Here is an 18604-nt window from a genome sequence, read left to right as displayed (position 1 = left end):
TAAAACCAAGCTGGTATATAGCCAATTACATAGGAAAAATATTCACATCTAAGTTAATCAGTCAGACTGGCTGAACTAATAGAGGACAGCAACTAATCTCGGGCTTTTTTGGTTAAAGTGGAGATAATGACCGACCTGGGATTCAAGCTTGTAACCTTACGATCATCGAATGCCCCGCCCACTAGACCACACAACCATTGGATAAAGAACAAAACTAGTTAGGTATAAAGGAATAAAATGTTCAGTGTAAAGAATAAAGTCTTACATCTCTTCTTGGCCTGTCCTATCAGCTGGGCAATGAACTCAAACACTTCTTTGGACTTCCTGGAGAATACACCTGCAAGACAGAAAGGGCAAAAACAACATAAATTATAAAAAAAAATCTTGTGTGTTTATGATATGCTGTGATATCCTATACTTAAGTTTAATGCATAGTATTGTTTGTACTTTATTACAGTGTGTTTAGATAATTACAACTGAACACTCTTCGGATGCAAAGAACACTTACCAAGCCAAAGCTTGTCCACCAATCTGGAGCAGAAGTAGAAGATATTGGACACCAGGTTGTTGTAGGATCCCCCTTGGGCGATGGGGAGGGCGCTCTCCTTCCCTAGGAGAGCGTCGCCAGCCAGGAGTCGCTCCATCAGGTTGGCCAGGATGGCCGTCTGGAACTCGTTGATCTGGCAGGGTGTGGCTCTCTCGGGGGATGACTGAGGAAACAGAATTCATAAGTTTACAACAACAGGTTGTAAGGTCTAATGGTTAGAGCATTGGACTCATGATTGTGAGGTTGCAAGTTGGAATCCATAATCAGCCATTATCTCCACTGTAACCCCAAGAGCCATATAAAAGAAAATGTTTCATATGTCATCGGATATACCAGTTTAATATTAATGTGGTGGAAAGCTGTGGTGCCGAGTTCCTACAGGAGTTACTTGCACAGAAACAGAAAAGTAGTGTTCCATTATTTTAAATAGTTGTATGCCTGGGTGGCTGCTAGTCTAAACGAGATAAATGATGAATCCACAAGATTAAAACATGACACATAATGTAGCGTTTCATTCATTGAAGTGATTGTATGCTTGGAAGGTTGCCAGGCTAAAACCAGGGTAATAACAAATTTCCTTGTTGATTACGTACAGTTTTTACGGACAGTTTGCCTTATATTTCTTAGGTTACCTAAAGGGCTGCCCATTAGTAATAAGATTCACTAGATTAAACTGTGGTATAAGGATTATCTCGAGGCTGATATTGGAAAACTCAAATGAGATTATGCACTTACTTCTAAAATGATGTCAAGGACAGCTGGACTTCGGTTTGGCAATGGCAAGGACAGGCTATCAACTACTATGACTCTGATGAAATCCATTACATAACGCTTGGCTGGGTGACATGTCAGGTTAGCTGAGGAAACGTCAACGAAATAGTTTCAATGATTGGTGAGAAAGAATGATAGTATGATCCTAATTCATTAACATCACTATTGTTACGTCATTTTCATCATCAGTTTCATCATCCTCATCATCACCATTAGCATCCTCATCATCATTAGCATCATCACCATAATCATCATCTCCATCAACATCATCATCATCTTCATCTTCATCATCATCATCATCATCATCATTATCATCTTCATCATCATTATCATGGTCACCATCTTCATCTTCCTTATAATCATAACTCTCACCATCATCATTAACACCATCTTCATCATCATTAACACCATCTTCATCATCAGCCTCATCATCATCATCATCTTCATCGCCATCATGGACATCAGCAAAACATCATTCATATCCCAATCATCAACATCATCCTCACAATTCTGATAATCATTATCATCTTCATCAATCTGTTCCCAATCATCATCATTGCTTCATCATCATCATCATCAGATTATCATCACCTTCATCATTGACATAAACATCATCCTTACAATCATCATTATCTTCATACTTCTCTCCTCACCTTGACTGGTGCCATTATCGATCTTGAGGCCTAACCCAGGTATATCCAGATCGGGTAGATACTGAATGTCATCCAGAGGTGAGGCCAGGTCACCCATATCATCCAGCTACAGAAGCAATAAAAAACAAGGCAAAGTATACAACGCTGTCATTTTGGTAAATCGCCAATTCGTCTATTGCCAACTCGTCCACTCCTCACATGGTCTACCTTTATTTAGTGTGATGCCATTTTGTCCATCAACATTTCATCTAACAACCATTTGGTCCAATCATCACTTGCTCGTCTATGACTATTTCGTCTTATAACCAGTTGGTCTAATGCCCATTTTCTTTTCATTCATTTCACCCAATTAGCACCGAGTCCAATCAGACCACATGGTATATGGACCAATTTAAGGCTATTGGACCAACTGGTCATAAGCCGAAATGGTGAGTGGACGAAATGACAGTTACACCATGTGGATAGTGGACGAACTGATGGTAGACCAAATGATAGTAGATGACTTGGCAAGAGGAGAAATTTGCATTAGACCAATTGATATAACAACAATCCCTTTAGGAAAGTGTAACATGAAGAGAAAGGCTTGATATTCATAAGCTGTGAGTATCATAATACAAGCTGTTCTCCTCATTCACAAAGATATGACTGGCTAGATTAAAGCTAAATGAAAGTAGTTGCAGTAAAACACTAATTTTGTGAGAAAGTCTGTAAAACCAAGGTTAAGTATTACTTTATCATTGTGGATCTAGATCTGGTACAGTACATAAATTGAACTTTGTGAAATCATAAAATTTAAGCTGAAAAACGATTATAATTATGTAGTTTCACAATCAAGTTTATGTAATGTAAAAAAGTGTTTATTAAATACAAAAGCTACAAATTACAAACTTGTTTAAACAGTTGCCTACCATTTCTGAATTCTCCTCTGGGATGCTAGCCATCTTTAGGAATTTAACGACGAGGATGGATGGAGGTGAAAATCAAAGCCAACGATCATGCAATAGACATGCAGAGGTATGGGAGAAAAACATGACTTCAAATAAAACATGACATACATGTACTGCCAAATAAGAAATAACCACAGCCTATGGCCTGTATTTTGTCGTTTAACTTGGTCAGTGCTAAAATTACAGGAAGCCAAAAATGTCAACAAAAAAAATAGTTCACTTTGTATACTTGTCACGTTAATAAAGCTCTTTACCCATGCATGAATGATAAAGGAAACTGTAATTAGTTAAAGGGAAAGTTCACCCTGAAGAAAACTTTGTAGCAAAAATAGCAGAAAAAATAGTAAAAAAATATTGGTGAAGGTTTGAGGAAAATCTGTTAAAGAGTAAGAAAGTTATTAGAGTTCAAAATTTTGGATTTGTGACGTCAAAAACGAGCAGCCGCCCCATGTGTTATGTAATATAAAATGCATGAATTTCAAATTTTGTACGGTTCCTGATGACTTAATTTTGTTTTCTTTTCATGATCGGATGTGAAATGATTTGTCTATTGATATACAAACGTTACAGTGAAAACCATCTTCAATGTTCTGAGAAAATGATATTTCATTGATATTTTACCATTCTCTATGTAGGAATGCTGCTCGCATATGACGTTACAAATCAAATAATTGAAATTCTAATAACTTTTTAATTATTTGATGAATTTTTCTCAAATCTTCAGCAATATTTTTTATTATTTTTTTCTGCTATTTTTACAATAAACTTTTTGTCAGGGTGAACTTCCCCTTTACTATTCTCACACAATTGAGAATGATTTGGAGTGCCAAATAGGCTGATACTTCAACCTCTACTCTAAAAGACAAAACTACATCAAACCAGGGCCCTATCCAACAAAGAGTTGTGATTGATCCAATCAACCACAACTATGGAAAGTCATCAACATCTACAATGCATGTTTGATCAAAAATATTTTGTAGATCTGAGAATTCAGTGTGCTTCCCTTTGTTTACAAAGGACATTTGGCAAAATTCATGACGAAAAAATTATGACAATGATGAACTTCCATATAGCTGAGGTTGATCAGATCAATTGCAACTTTTCTTAAGATGGAGCCCAGAGTTAAAATCAAACTTTAGTTCAGAAAACGGGCAAATGACATTATAGGATCAACAAGATTTTTCATAGACAACAATTGCATGCAACAAAAGAGTAAAGATGAAACAGCTATTCCATTGAATTGAGATGACGTATAACATAAACTCCCCAGGGATACTCCCCAGGGAGTGGAGGATGTGCACACATTGTGTGCGGGAATGGCTGATTGAATCCGATGACCGGGGTAATAATATATCTGTAAAGCGCTTAGACACGTCGTTCCGATGGATTAAGCGCTATATAAAAGCGGATTATTATTATTATTATAAACTGAAAAGATAAATAAAACCCAATGTTGTTTTGAGACTATTAAAGCACACATTGCAGACTGGGCTGTTCAATGCTACATGTAAAGGCCACCACACAACTTATGATTGGCCTGTGTCCCAAGTTTGAAATTCGCTACACTTTATTTAAGCATAGCAGAATTTCATGCTAATATTGAGACATGGAATATCTTACTATGTAATGTTCCAAATCATTGTACGAATACCTATGTTCAAATCAGTGACTATGCTATCATCCTTCTGACAATAAAGGCAAATTTTATAATCTAGTCATAATAATGTCATAGCAATTGTATAATTGGCTACGATATGAAACTAAATTTGCCTTTACTCCAAAATAAAGGCTTGCAATCATCCAAAATTGTGATATTAGCATTCTTTCAATTGATTTTTACCTCAAATAAAAAGATTATTATTTCTATTCACATTTCCAGAAAATTAGCAAAATGCTGTTTGTTCCAAAATCGGATCGTGAACCAGTCGTAAGGTGTGTGGTGGCCTTAAGATATACAAAAAAAAAGATCACATCTCACAGTAAAATGGGTACTGGGGCTTGTTTTACAACAGGTGCAATCTTAAACAGCAATTGTTAACAATTTGAGTAGCTCAGAGAGGTATTTTAGATCACTCAAAATTTAAGATTTATCAGATACAATTGCATGGAACCATTGCGATCTGAGCCGATTTGGCTACTTGAAAATGTTCAGAAACACATGTCATGGGTGCTGAACAGCTGTGATGTCACACTTCTTTATACTTCAAACAAATTTAGAAAGGGGTAGGCGTATGGGGGACCAGTCCTCATCGCCAATTTGATGGCACACCGTGTAAAGAAAAGTAGACATGTCCAGATTAGTTTCATTCATTTTATGATGAGTCGAACATAGGGTTTTGGCAAGCAGGGAGGGTTCAGGCAGGAAGGAAAACAAGGTGAAGAGGAGGGGAACGAAGGGTATATGAGTGGTACATTATCATACCTGGGGCCCATCTTACAAAAAGTTACAATTGATCCAATCAATCTCAACTGTATGGAAATCCATCAGTGTCATACTTTTTTCTACAAGAAAATTGCACAATATACTTTGTAAACAAAGAGAAGCACACTAAAATTGTAACCATTTTTTTTTTTGTTGAATTATGCATCTCTCTTTTATTCCCACATTTGTTATCTCTTGAATGTGTGTATACCTGGTACCTTTCTGCTTACACAGACGATATCCTGGGTTATTTATTGCAAATATGCTGGCATTAAACCAATAAAGTATATTTGCTAGGAATAGAAAATATATATCAAATCAAGAAAACATTTTGAACCAAGATGCATTTTAGATGTGGGCATTGTTGGCTTTCCATAGTCATTGTTGGCTTTCCATAGTCAAGGTTGATTAGACCAATCGCAACTTTAAAAGACGGGGCCCCTGATCAACTTGTGTGGTTAAAGCAACTCATACAGATTCGATTTACACGTTTGTTTTTTTCTTACAGTGAGCTATAAAAGGTTGTGGTTGCCAGCAAGATGTTTGGGACAATGGGGAAGGCAGACAAAGGAAGACATGGAAAAGAGAGGGGGGCGAGGGGTGGGGGAAGAGTATAAATGCCATACCTGATCAACTTGTGTGGTGGGGTACGGAAACAGCGTGGACGCCAGGCCGCATAGGAAAGGTGCGCTCATACAGGTTGGCTTGAACTCGGTGACGTTGTGGTAGAGATAGAGCAGAAACTGGACCAACGTCACAGGGTACTCCTGTAACCAGCTGGCCTTCTCGTCCTCTTCATCATATGGCTAGAGAGAAAACAGAGAATGCGATTACAATGCAAATTACATGGAAGTGAGTGATGTAGAATAGCTGTTCAGACTCTTGGCGTGTGATCAGAGGATCATGTGTTCAAATCCCCCCCCAAGGCACCAGCATCCATTGGCAAGGCATCAATCTACACGTACGGGGTGTTGCAAGAAAATATTTGCTATCAATCGCAAATATTCTGTTGAAAGTTTACAATTGATTGATCACTTTTAACTATAGCAAATCAGATAACACTCCTTGTTTTATGGAGCAAATTAGCAATCAATCACAAATTTTCAATTACTTGCAAGGCATATGCTTGATTTCGGGAAGGAAAATTGACTTGCAATTGATCGCAAGTTTCTTGCAAGCCCCATTGGCCCCCTCCACCAAGGTGTGAGATGGGTACCCATCAGGATGCAGACGTCAATGTAATTGGAGATTAGTGTTTGATTGAGAATAACATTGACAAACCTACATCTCACACGCACGTCTCCTTTACACCAAACACTGAGTTACACCTTACACTCATTTTGTTAGGTATTTAACTCTGATCTGAAGTAATTGATTGTAAGAATTTGATTTAAGAATAACACTTCTATTTAACACTTCATATCATACAAACACTTCTTCTTTACACCAAACACTGACACCTTACACTCACCTGGTTAAGCATATCTCTGATCTGAAGTAACTGATTGTAAGAATTTGATTAAAAAATAACACTTCTGTTTAACACTTCACATTATAATAATTATAATAATTAATAATTATACTTGCTTATATAGCGCTTAATACTTACTTTGTCAGAAGTCTCTAAGTGCTCTACAGTATATGCAGCATAATTAGCAGTGCAGCTGTTACGCGCGCTGCGTTTCAAGGAATAAATTCCTGCCAGGTACCCATTTACCTCACCTGGGTTGAGTGCAGCACATTGTGGATCAATTTCTTGCTGAAGGAAATTACGCCATGGTTGGGATACAAACACTTCTTCTTTACACCAAACACTAACACCTTACACTCACCTGGTTCAGCATAACTCTGATCTGTGATAATAAGATCATGACTGCATCCGGGCAGAGATTAGTAGAGAGTGCTCCGCTGGCCGACTGACTCGCTGGTACACCAAATATATACTGCCACATTGAATTCAGATCCAACTGAAAAGTCAACATCATATTTTTTAAAGAATATTTAGCAATTTCTATTCAAACTTCTTCTCACAAGCCACAAAAATAACCTTTATTTTGATAGTACATGTTTACAGAGCACATAATGGCAGATAAACAGCAAAAAAAAGAAGAGAAACTCATTGAATTAATGAATAGAAAAAATGTAATTACTAGTCAATGTATATTGTATTTAACAATAAATATGGTTTATGAGGCACACATAAAAGGCCTGAATGCCTGCAAGCAAGGTAACCAATAGACAACCCCAAACTAACAATAAGTTGCAAGGGAAGGATCTCTGTAAATAGCCAGAAAAAAATAAATGTCTGAAAGTTTCAAAATTAGCTCATATGGAAGACTAAAAATTTGTTAATACTTCCTCACTATGCACATTTTTGCAGTTATAATGTTAAATAGAAGACAAGATTTTTTTCCGGACTGCTTTATATCCAAATATTGAGAAATTCAATTAAATACAGTAGCTCCAAACAATTAGTTCTTAAAAATCATGTACAAAGCTCTTACCTGGCAATTATCAGGTAGTGGTTTTGGAGAATGTCCAAGGGCCAATGCAATCAGGAGGAAATAGATCTCGGGTACATCAGCGTGTCTTGGGAGGAGAGTCGGAAGCATGAGAAATCCTGGCAGAAGACACGCTTCTTGGTTAATCTCTCTGGTCTGTGGCTTCTTGCTGCTCTTACCAACGTTGAATCCTGAGTTTTCAACAATAAAAAGCAATAAGTAAAATTGAAATACATGAATAGACAACACATGAAAATGAAACACCAGTGTGTCTTGGTAGAGGAGTCAGAAGCATCAGAAATCCTGGCAAAAGACATGCGCATTGGTTAATTTCTCCGGTCCGAGGCTTCATACTGCTCTTCCCGACGTTGACTCATAAGATTTCCACAATTGATGGCAAATGGTAAAATTGTTACAAAAAGAATATTTTGAAAATAAATATAATTCAAGGAATACAAAGATGGAAACAAAGAAACATCAGTGTATCTTGACAGGAGAGTCGGAAGCTTTAGAAATCCTGGCAGAAGACACACTTCTTGGTTTATCTCTCTGGTCTGTGGCTTCTTACTGCTCTTACTGCCGTCCTTCAATCTGATTGGCTGATGATACACTTGTTATAGAAATTGTGCATTTGTTGTCATAACAAGCCTTCGCAACACAGGAAACAGCAAAAATCCATCATCAAACAGAAACACTGACTCACCCAAGACAACCTTCATTCGGTTATGAAGGACGGGCTCCGTCTGGTCCAGCCAACCCCCTCCCGTCGTTCCCTCGCGGAACTTGTTGATGGTCGTCTGGTTGTTGAGCATCGCGATCAGGATGCGGAGGGCGATGATGGCCGTCGTCGGGTGGAGGTGGCCTTGAAGGAAGAGGAGGAGCCAATCGAAACCAAGCACTCGCTGGACCTCATCACATGTCCTGCAGGGATGAAAGAGAAACCATACAGGGATAATTTCATGAAAAAGTGATTTTTACTAACATTTGTTATAAGCTACTGAAATCCTTGCATCTGATTGGCTCACGAAACACTCCCTAGGACAAGTAAGACAGATAGGATGGATATTTTCACAACAATTTTGTTACATGTTGCAGGTAACTCAACAATAGACCAGTTTGTAGTAAGCACTGGTCATACAACATTTTGAAACACGGAGAAGGTTTCTCCTTTACTTAGATCAGGCACTCACAAAGTAACAAACCACACTTTCCTATTCTCAGTCTTAGCCCTTATTTGAAGTGGGTGCATTAATATATTTACTATATTCAAAGGACCCCTCCCCTCATCCTCCATTATGGGGCAAACCTATGTTACTGTAAGCCTACCAACCTCTGGGAATGAAAGTGTATTCTGTGATTAAAAAAAGTGTATTTTCCCCCCCCCAAAAAAAAATGTATTTCATAATAAAATCCATGGCACACTCGCTCATCGCAGCGCTCAAGCTGCATGCAAGCTAAAATGCGCACTGCTCTTGCAGATGGAAAAAAAAAATTAAACATGTGTATATCTCACCATGATTTTAACAAAATGATTGAAAAATCAAACAAGTTAAGTGAAATTACATTGATCTAATAACCATATTTGTGTAAGTTTTATGAAATAGAAACACAAAGAGATGATCTTCCTCAATAAATTATGATTTTGTAACAAAAATTAATTTAAAAAAAATGTACTAAATACGCCCAAAACGTACTGGTTGGCAGGTCTGCTACTGTAGGCCAACTACTAATGCACTGCCAGCACAATCACCACCCCCCTCCATACCATTGTAGTAGGACCCACCTATGTTAATATACACTATGCTGCCAGGGGTAAACACCCCGCCCCCTCCCCCTGTAATGGGATTCCATCTACAATATTCTACTTAAAGGATACTTATGCTGCCTGGGGCAATCCCCCCCCATTCCTGTAATGGGACCCACCTATGCTACTATACTTACGGAATACTAATGCTGCCTGAGTTGGCATAATGTAGTATCCTCAATAGGGTTTCTAATAAGGTGTTTCTCAAGCACACGGTGTGAGCAGATACAAGGGCTGTGGAGTCTTCTGACATGCTGTCTGAATCTAAAAGAGAACAGATAAAAAGTAATCAGAGAAATTTAATTCAAGATTAGAGAATCGGTTTTCAGTGTAATGTCAAGGGAAATATGCTGTAAGAATCCATGAAAGAAAATCAAATGCTTTTTTTTTCATCTGTAGTGCTTGGTTTTGCATCAAAACTACATTTAAGTGGCAAATTTTATCAATTAATGATCAGTTTTCCAATCATGTACATGTACCATCATCAACTTTGTAATTAATGCTGCTCCATTCATCCACTATAATTTGGAATTGGACAAAAGAAATATCTTAATATGTACATGCCGAGTTCTCACTACATGAATTAGTATTTTTTCCAAGAAATGAAATTCAAGACATTGCCTACTGAAACTGGACAGTCCGAGTACTAAGTCAAGGGGAATAACAGGATCCAGTGGTCAACAGGTTAAGATTAATTTTCTTACTGACTGACAATTGCAATAAGCTCCTGCATGTGATTGGCTTAGTACTAAGTCAAGGGGAATAACAGGATCCAGTGGTCAACAGGTTAAGATTAATTTTCTTACTGACTGACAATTGCAATAAGCTCCTGCATGTGATTGGTTTAGAGCATTCAGATTTTTTTTTTCATATTCAATAACTGAGAAAACTTTTGTGAAATTCTCCCCAAGTTCTAGTATTACCATTCAAGCTCTTGGGAGAGGGTTCAGACTCACAAATCAACCATTCCTGTAACTCTTGAAGAACATTTCATGAAAAACATTTCCAAGTGATATCTACAGACAACTGTTAAAAGCTCCTGAAACTCTTGCATCTGATTAACTGAGAGCTTCATGAAACCAACCCCAGGTTCTGGTATTACCTTTCCAGCTCTTGAGCGAGGGTTCGGATTCACAGGTCGACCATTCTTGTAACTCTTGGGGAGTGATGTTCTTCTCGTCAACGGACGGGAGGGTGGATGCCAAGAACTGACCAAAACTAAAGTACAAAAGACAATATACTTGTGATATCCATACAAGTCATATTCAATCTCATTGGACAGAATCTACTGTGCGAAAAAATGTGATGAATATTTGATCTTAATGACCCGAATTCACAAAGCTGGTTTTGAAAACCAACGATCGAGTATATGGTATATGCAGATTTTCTGTATGAATTACGCTTATTTTTACTGTGTATATTGAAAAAATGTCAAATTCTGATGCGCGCTTTTGTTACAGTGCGCCAAATCAACACCAGATGCCGTGGTTATCCACGCTATTTTATTCTCTTCAAACAGTGGACTCATGAATAAAATAACATATCTAACCATTGTAATAGGCGTCAATTTGGCGCACTGTGACAAAAGTGCGCATCAGCATTGGAATTTTTTCATACACGAGCCCATTGTGCGCTAAATCAAGCATAATTTATACAGGAAATCTGCATAAACCATGGACTCAACCGTGGGTTTTCAAGACCACCTTTGTGAATTTGGGCCATAATGCTCTCAAGAGAATACATAATCTCATGCATGCTTCATATGATTTTACTAAACTTGACTTGCTTTGTTTGGTGTTTAACAAAAGCAATGAAAACACACTTAAAAATTTTTATCGAAATCCTGATAATTTTCCAAACTAAAGATTGATTCACAAGTCCTATTTGGGAAGCCTTACAGGGCACCATTCCATAAATCAAAAGGGTTTTACATCAAAGAGATCAAAACACCTATATATCTTATTTTTGTAGGGCATCTAATAAAAAATAATTTTTATGTAAACTCACCATATTTCTCAAATTCTTATTTCATATCTTGCACATCAGAACAGTTTTAGGAAGACATTCATTAACCTTAATGGAATAAAATTGTGACATGCACTTCGGAGGATTTACCAAAAGCTTTACATTGTAACTTCTGAAGGTTTCCATGGCAAAGAAGAATAGTGTAATAGGTTTTACGGTACACTATGTATCTTTTTGGGGCAAGCATTGGTCCTGAAGGGGACACTCTCCTGAAGACCACAAGAACACACTTGTTGAAACGTTGAGTTTGGGTGGTCCTTTTCAGGACCAACACCTGCCTAAGAAAGATACATTGTGAAACCTACTACACTAAGCTTTACATTCTTGAAATAACGATAGAGGTGTCTTACATGAGCAGTGCGGGCGGATGTGGCACTCCCTGAAGAAGCACACCCAGGACATTGGCTATCGCCTTGACCGTTCCGCTGACCAGTGAGGAGTCCTGCAGGAGCAGCAGGAGCTTGTTGACCATCTGGAGCTGCCGGAGGAGCCGACGGTTCTTCTCCGCCTCGCTGGAATCTGTCAGCAGCTCGTGGAAGTGTTCAAAGAGGGAGCGCTGGAGTTCGCTGGGAGCATTGTGCCAGATCTGCAATGGATGTATGCAGAGGTGGAGTGGAAAGGTTCATAAATGAAGGTATGTATATTTGAGGAAATGAGGTGGGACTAAATAAGAATTACAGCTGCATGTAGACTGTAAGCCAGTTCCATGACATTTGCTCCGATGAGAATTGCTCTGCTGTGAATTCCACACTAATGAAACAGTATGCCCTATCTTAAGCCGAATCCTAAAATAAAACCCTATTGCAATCCTAACCCTACATCTTAGACGAAATTAAGCCTGGAAAATTTGTCATGTCACCTGTAAGCCACCAACAATGACACCACTTCAATAAACAATACTATTATGGCATCAAAAGAATGATATAACAAATAAAAATACATTACAAACATATCATACCAGAGTGAGAAGTTGGATTGTCAGGCCTTAAATTCTGATATTTCGAAGGGAACACAAATTTTTTTCTGGGGCACATTTCTAAGGCCAGCCATCGTAGTATCTGGCACAAATATTCACTGCTGAACAATGGCTATGGGCTTGGGTGGCTTTGGATTAATCTAAGCTCTGGATTATACAAAAAAAGGAAAACAAAGAAATGAGAAAGTAGATCATTACAAACCTCCAGGTCGCAGAGCAGATCCTCAAAGGCTGTGTGGTGTGGAATGACCGTTGATTCTCTGCCGCTGTCGATCGTTCCCACCAGGGAGAAGGTCAGGTGAAGAATATGGCTGTTTAAAAGGTGTTTCTTCTTCTTCAACAGGTATGCCAAGATCTAGGAAAATATCATTTAAAGATAAATGAAAGTAATTGCAGTAAACACTGATTTCACATGAAAGTGTGTGAAACCAAGCTTAATTGTTACTATATCATCGAGGATCTAGATCTGGTACAGCTACATAAAATGAACTTTGTGAAATCTTGAAATCTACGCTGAACAATGTCCACACTGAAGATGACCAACACAGAAAAGCGCATGTGGGACAGTGTACTATTATTGCTTTAAATGTCAGCCCGACGCTTAACCCAAATCCTGGCTTATTTGATAATTTCTCAGCAATTACAAAATTTCTTCCAGAATCCTTTGGCACATATTTTTATTTATACAGACACTTTGGAGGTCATTTCATTAGATTCTGTACATACTCATTTTGAAATCGTTACAACTGGAATTTATCTTTAAAATAAAATCAATATTGTCACAAAATGGTATTTGCTGAATGATTCAGAGCATTGTTTGAGATGATACACCTTTTTATACTTCAGAAATAATTCTTCAAGGCATGTCATGGGTGATCAATTCACTACACTGCTTGAAAGTCCTGTGTCAACTTTCATGATTACTTTCTATTCAAATTGTTAAAGACTTTTGATGTCATTTCTTTTATGTTGGAATTAAGAGTTCTAATGACTTTAAAACATCTTATCGGAAGAAACTGATGTGAATGGCCCGGAAAACCATAGATGGTACATGGTCGTGCAGAACATGTTTATATGGTCTTTGTGAGGAGAAACATGGTCGGGTGGTAGGACATAGAAAAAGGTCAATCACAATGAATACCCTCTTACATACCACATCCAACTGCAAAGTATGATACATGTACATGTATATAATCAGATTCTATTTTGTGAAACACCCCCCAGATTTTAAAGTTCCTTTTCTACTGCCTCGAACTGTCCTGTTTACCTGGTATCCATGCGTTCTCTGCATCTCTTCTATCGCAGGACTGTTGTTCTTGATGACGCAGACCAATGCCTTCACGGCTGCGTACAAGCCCTCAACATCCGTTGCCATGGCAATGAGACCCAGCAGAGGGGCGGACCCTCCGATGTTGGCAAGAGTTCTGGCAACGGGCTTGGGACAGAATGTCCTCACCCCTGTAAGAATGCAAGAATATAATACAATCATCATAGCTCCTTATCTCTGATTTCTATGTATTACTACTGGGGTGTTGCAAAGAAAGTGTTTGCAATCAATTGCAAATTTCCCTTGCAATTTTGGAATAGATAGATCAATGTTAACTGTAGCAAGTCAATATGAACTTCTTTTTTTTTCAATATTCGTGATTGTTTTTCGGACCTGAAATTGACTTACAACTGATTGCAAGTTAATGTATATATATGCATAAAATACACAAAATACGTAAGGGCACTATAATATCTACAAACAATTAAAAAATAATAATAATGAAAACCAAAGAGATTATTTCAATAGAACATTCATTTTAACTTCGATATAAAATTTGAAAGACCATCAAAGCATGAGTAACCTTTGGTGAATAGGCTTTTTTTGCCTCAGCACCTTCTCCTCGGAAATAAAGAAATATACCAACACCAGAGACCTCAAAATCTAAAGCAAAGTCTTTTCCAACATTATCAGTTTTTAGCACTATGGCCCTCATCAAAGCTATATTCTTTTTTTGTTGTTCTTCTTGTGCCCCTCCACGGAATATTTGAGACAGATGACGCTATCTACATGGCTATTTCTATTATTTTATTATGTTACAGAGATGCTTACCTAATTCACCCATGAGTACTGCACCAAAAGACCGCCCAGGCCCGGTCAGGTGACCGGCCGAGTTATGTAATATCCTGATGGGCGTGGCATTGTCGTGACCGGATAGATTCAACTGAAAAGAAGTAGAACGGTGGAATTATGTTTTCTCTCTTTGCTAACAAGCACTCGAGGTTTCAAAAGGTAATCCTTTACTAATGAAGTGCAAGTACGAAATAAAAACAAACTCCCTGTTAAACATATGTTTCAAACATTTATAACAAACTGTTAATATATTCATACAGTATTTCAATGATTGAGCTGTATAATTTACTACATGGGGCTAAAAATCAAAAAGCAAATATATGTATCACTATTCAGACCCTGTAATACATCTTTATGCGAACACAATTAATTAACTCTACCTACTATATTTTGCCTCTTTTTTTATACAGGCAAATCAAATCTGCAGATAAAGTGTAACCAAAATGTAAGAATCTAGGGGGACAAGCAGTTGGTCTATGTGATAGTCAGATAGTCTTATACCACTAGAGCTAAACCCATTTGGTTTATTATCAGTTTGGACTAAGTTCCACTTCTTATTCTTATCATTTTTTTAAAATTCATCAAAGAAATTTGGTTCATAAACAGTTTATATAACCATATATACTAAGTTGTGTTGGACCAAGTGGATATTTGACAGAATGGGTATATCCTTAATAGAAATTAGTAAAAAAAAAAAAAGAATTGTATAAAGTCTATGAGGTTATCACTGTAGATTAAAAGGTTATTAGAAAAACTGATCGTAGAAAAAGGGGATTAGGCCATGTGGATCAAATGATGATGATGATGACGATGATGATGACGATGATGACAATAATGACGACGATGATGAATAGCATTTATACAGTGCCATTTATCTGTAAAAAACATTAAAAGGCACCGGCTCCCCAATGTCACATGTTATTTTCACAAAGTTGCTGGAACAGGTGGGTGTTTAGTTCAGACTTGAAGGTCTCAATGTTGATACAAATGGGTAAGAGACAAAGTGCTTATATGCCAATCGGCAATTTACTCTTCATACCTGTTTGGCTACTGCTTTACTGTCCACTTTGTTGAATGCCTTCCTTATCTTTGAGACAGTGAGGACCGAGAGAGCATGAGCATGGAGTCCAAAGACAATCTTATCCTCCGGGATAACGATGGCATTCAGGTCCACTTTGGCTTGGCTCAACTCTGTGGATAATAATAATAATGATGATAATGGAAATTATAATATCAATAATAACAATTATAATAATTCGACTTATATCACGCCAATCTCCTCTGCTCAAGGCACTTTAAAACAAAAATTTAAGAAAATTAAGAAGAATACCGGGAATAAAGCCACAAATAAATTACATCTTCAATGACAAACGGTATATATCACTTGGCAGTTAGGAGTCAGTTTTGACAGTGGCATGTCTTTAATTTAATTCAATTGAAAATTGGGACTTTAGCTGAAACTCCAATGTTAACGTGTAGTGTCGTGGCCCAGTGGATTAGTCTCTGGACTTTGCAACAGAGGGTTGTGGGTTTGAATCCAAGCCATGGTGTTATTTCCTTCAGCAAGAAATTCATCCATATCATGCTGCACTCAACACAGGTGAGGTTTAAACGACCCCCAGGAACCAATCAGAAGTGTTCTCTCACATTTGCTATTCATCGCTGATCTTTGTGTTATGAAGCCCTGGTAAAGAAGTGTTCAGCCCTATAAAAGCAAGTATTATTATCATTCTGAACGTAATATTACAAACATAAAATATAAGAGGTGACAAACAGAAGGATTTTTATTTTACCTTCTTGCCTTGGCGCTTGGAAGCTACCCACATACGTTGGTCCCAGCTGATAGAGGGCCGTCACCGTGACGGGCTGCAAGGTTTCCTCAAACAGGTGGGTGGGGCCTAATCTCCATAGTAACCTGGAGGGTGCCTTGAGAGAAGGAGGAGTGCCCACGTAGGCATAGACAGTGGTCAGGCCGGCTGGGTTCGGTGTGGAGCCACCAGGATTCACCTGGATGTAGGGCATCTGATACACAAGGACAGAGAAGGTTACAAAGTATATCACACAAACCTAAATCTGTTACGAGCTATCTTCCAAATACCTTGGCAGGATATTCATGTTCATACCGCAGCAGGGTCAAAGTTCATTGACCCTATTGACCTTTGAACCTGATGATGTGACCTGAAACTCATGCTAAATGATTAGTGACATTTAATTACCCTACGTCCAAGTTTCATGAAATAGATTCTTATGATGACATTAAAAAACAAAGCTTGATTATTAAAGATTTAATGTTGACGTTATCCGAAAGAGACAGCTACGTCTTGCTTCTGCTATGTACATGTAGGTAAGAGAATGATGACTTTAAAAACATCTAATCATGAAACTCAAACTTTTAACCGCTGTGTTCAACAATAAAATAGCTAGGGATTCACACCTAAAACTGATATCCTGCAGGCAAGGTATAAAGAAGACAGTACCGCTGGTACTAAGCCTAAATTGTTTACCTTGACAGTCAATACAGCTCGCCGTTTAGCGTCAATTGTCTGTTCTAGTTCTATTATATCGCTCTACCATTCTAGGCATTCATGTGATTTTACTCCAATGAGCGCATGTCAAAAAGCTTCAGTATGCCTGTTTTTAAGGCTATTTGACAATTTTGCGGTACCAAACACTTATCTATTTAGAAGAAAACAGTATTAGAACAGAAGGGTTGGGGCACAGAAATAGGAGAAAGGTCAAGTTAAGTGAAGAGTGAAGAGTGAAACCTTGAAACTTGAACCTTGAAGAATCAATCCTTTTATGGTTAGGAAGTTGAAAGAAAGGATAAAAGGGGAAGTAGGTAGAAAGAGAAAATAATGAGTAAGACTAAAGCTCCAGAGTAGAAAAAACAAGAAATTTGGTCACCATACCTTTTTGATGGGTAGCTGCACACCATCGACATAGACCGTCGCCGAGCAGTGTCTCATGACAGCCTTGTTGAACGTGACGGCTAAGTGATGCCATAGACCTTCCTGGGCCAGCTCCGGGATCCATAGCTTGATACCGACAGATGCATGGTTGGCGGTGATTTCCGACGCATCCACCGACCCTGAACAACATAACAACAACAAATGGATGATAATGGAGATGTTATGTGTATGCCTCTTTTAGACCCCTTGGGAATGGTGCCATCAATGTCCCTAAGGACGTCATTCCCTTGTGGACCCAACTCTTTCATAGACCTGCAAAATTTATGGGAAAGAGTCCAACATACCACCTCTAAAAATGTAAAAGGACCTAAAATATGGCATCTATGTTCTCAAGCAGTTTCAATGAGGCATTATATACATATATTTAAGTTGTATACCGGGTATTTTACTTTCATATCAAAATAGGTCATACCTGGTTTTGGGAAGGGGTCCTCAGATGTGCTGATGACAAGGTTCCTGTCGTGTGCGGTGATCCCGACACTGAAGCATGCAAGGTGATTATCACCGCTTCCCACGCTCCGTACGATGGTTATGAGACGGATGGGATGCATGTCGGTCTCGGAGGTACCGTAGCGATCTACGCAGAACCAGACGCAGAATGACAGCCCGGACTGTGGTGGGAATAACCGCTCTCCTGAAAATGAAAGACACATACAAATACAAATTCTGTCCCTAAAAGATGGAACAATCTGACCAACACTGGTGTCACTCATTGTCTGAGAGTTATTAATAGCTAGTCTTATACTTTACCCTTTGAGATAACTATATATAGTACACAGGATAAAGTAGCCTATGATATTATTTGTACATAAACTGGGTTCCAAAAGAAACTGATCAAACTTTACAAGGGCACTGCACAAATTCCACTCA

The 18604-nt window shown here is 38.2% G+C and overlaps 1 protein-coding gene across 1 annotated transcript in view; it reads right to left on the bottom strand.

The window, feature by feature from the left end:
- The window catches only part of LOC121431620 (WD repeat and FYVE domain-containing protein 3-like), a 105220-nt gene that overhangs the window by 40032 nt on the left and 46584 nt on the right, over nt 1-18604 (bottom strand). The window contains exons 20-38 of the mRNA XM_041629202.1: nt 18147-18368; nt 17675-17853; nt 16559-16787; nt 15805-15956; nt 14745-14856; nt 13914-14104; nt 12849-13001; nt 12021-12256; nt 10748-10863; nt 9783-9909; nt 8545-8762; nt 7845-8032; nt 7173-7307; nt 5967-6146; nt 2880-2912; nt 1972-2077; nt 1283-1404; nt 509-710; nt 266-337 (exon numbers count right to left, since the gene is read on the bottom strand). Coding sequence (XP_041485136.1) covers nt 266-337; nt 509-710; nt 1283-1404; nt 1972-2077; nt 2880-2912; nt 5967-6146; nt 7173-7307; nt 7845-8032; nt 8545-8762; nt 9783-9909; nt 10748-10863; nt 12021-12256; nt 12849-13001; nt 13914-14104; nt 14745-14856; nt 15805-15956; nt 16559-16787; nt 17675-17853; nt 18147-18368 — 2973 coding nt within the window. The remainder of the gene's footprint in view (nt 1-265; nt 338-508; nt 711-1282; nt 1405-1971; nt 2078-2879; nt 2913-5966; nt 6147-7172; nt 7308-7844; nt 8033-8544; nt 8763-9782; nt 9910-10747; nt 10864-12020; nt 12257-12848; nt 13002-13913; nt 14105-14744; nt 14857-15804; nt 15957-16558; nt 16788-17674; nt 17854-18146; nt 18369-18604) is intronic.

This window comes from Lytechinus variegatus, chromosome 18 (assembly GCF_018143015.1).
Source record: "Lytechinus variegatus isolate NC3 chromosome 18, Lvar_3.0, whole genome shotgun sequence".
Lineage (NCBI taxonomy): Eukaryota > Metazoa > Echinodermata > Echinoidea > Temnopleuroida > Toxopneustidae > Lytechinus > Lytechinus variegatus.
The sequence above is the reverse complement of the archived record's forward strand: the minus strand, read 5'-3'. Positions and strand labels throughout refer to the sequence as shown.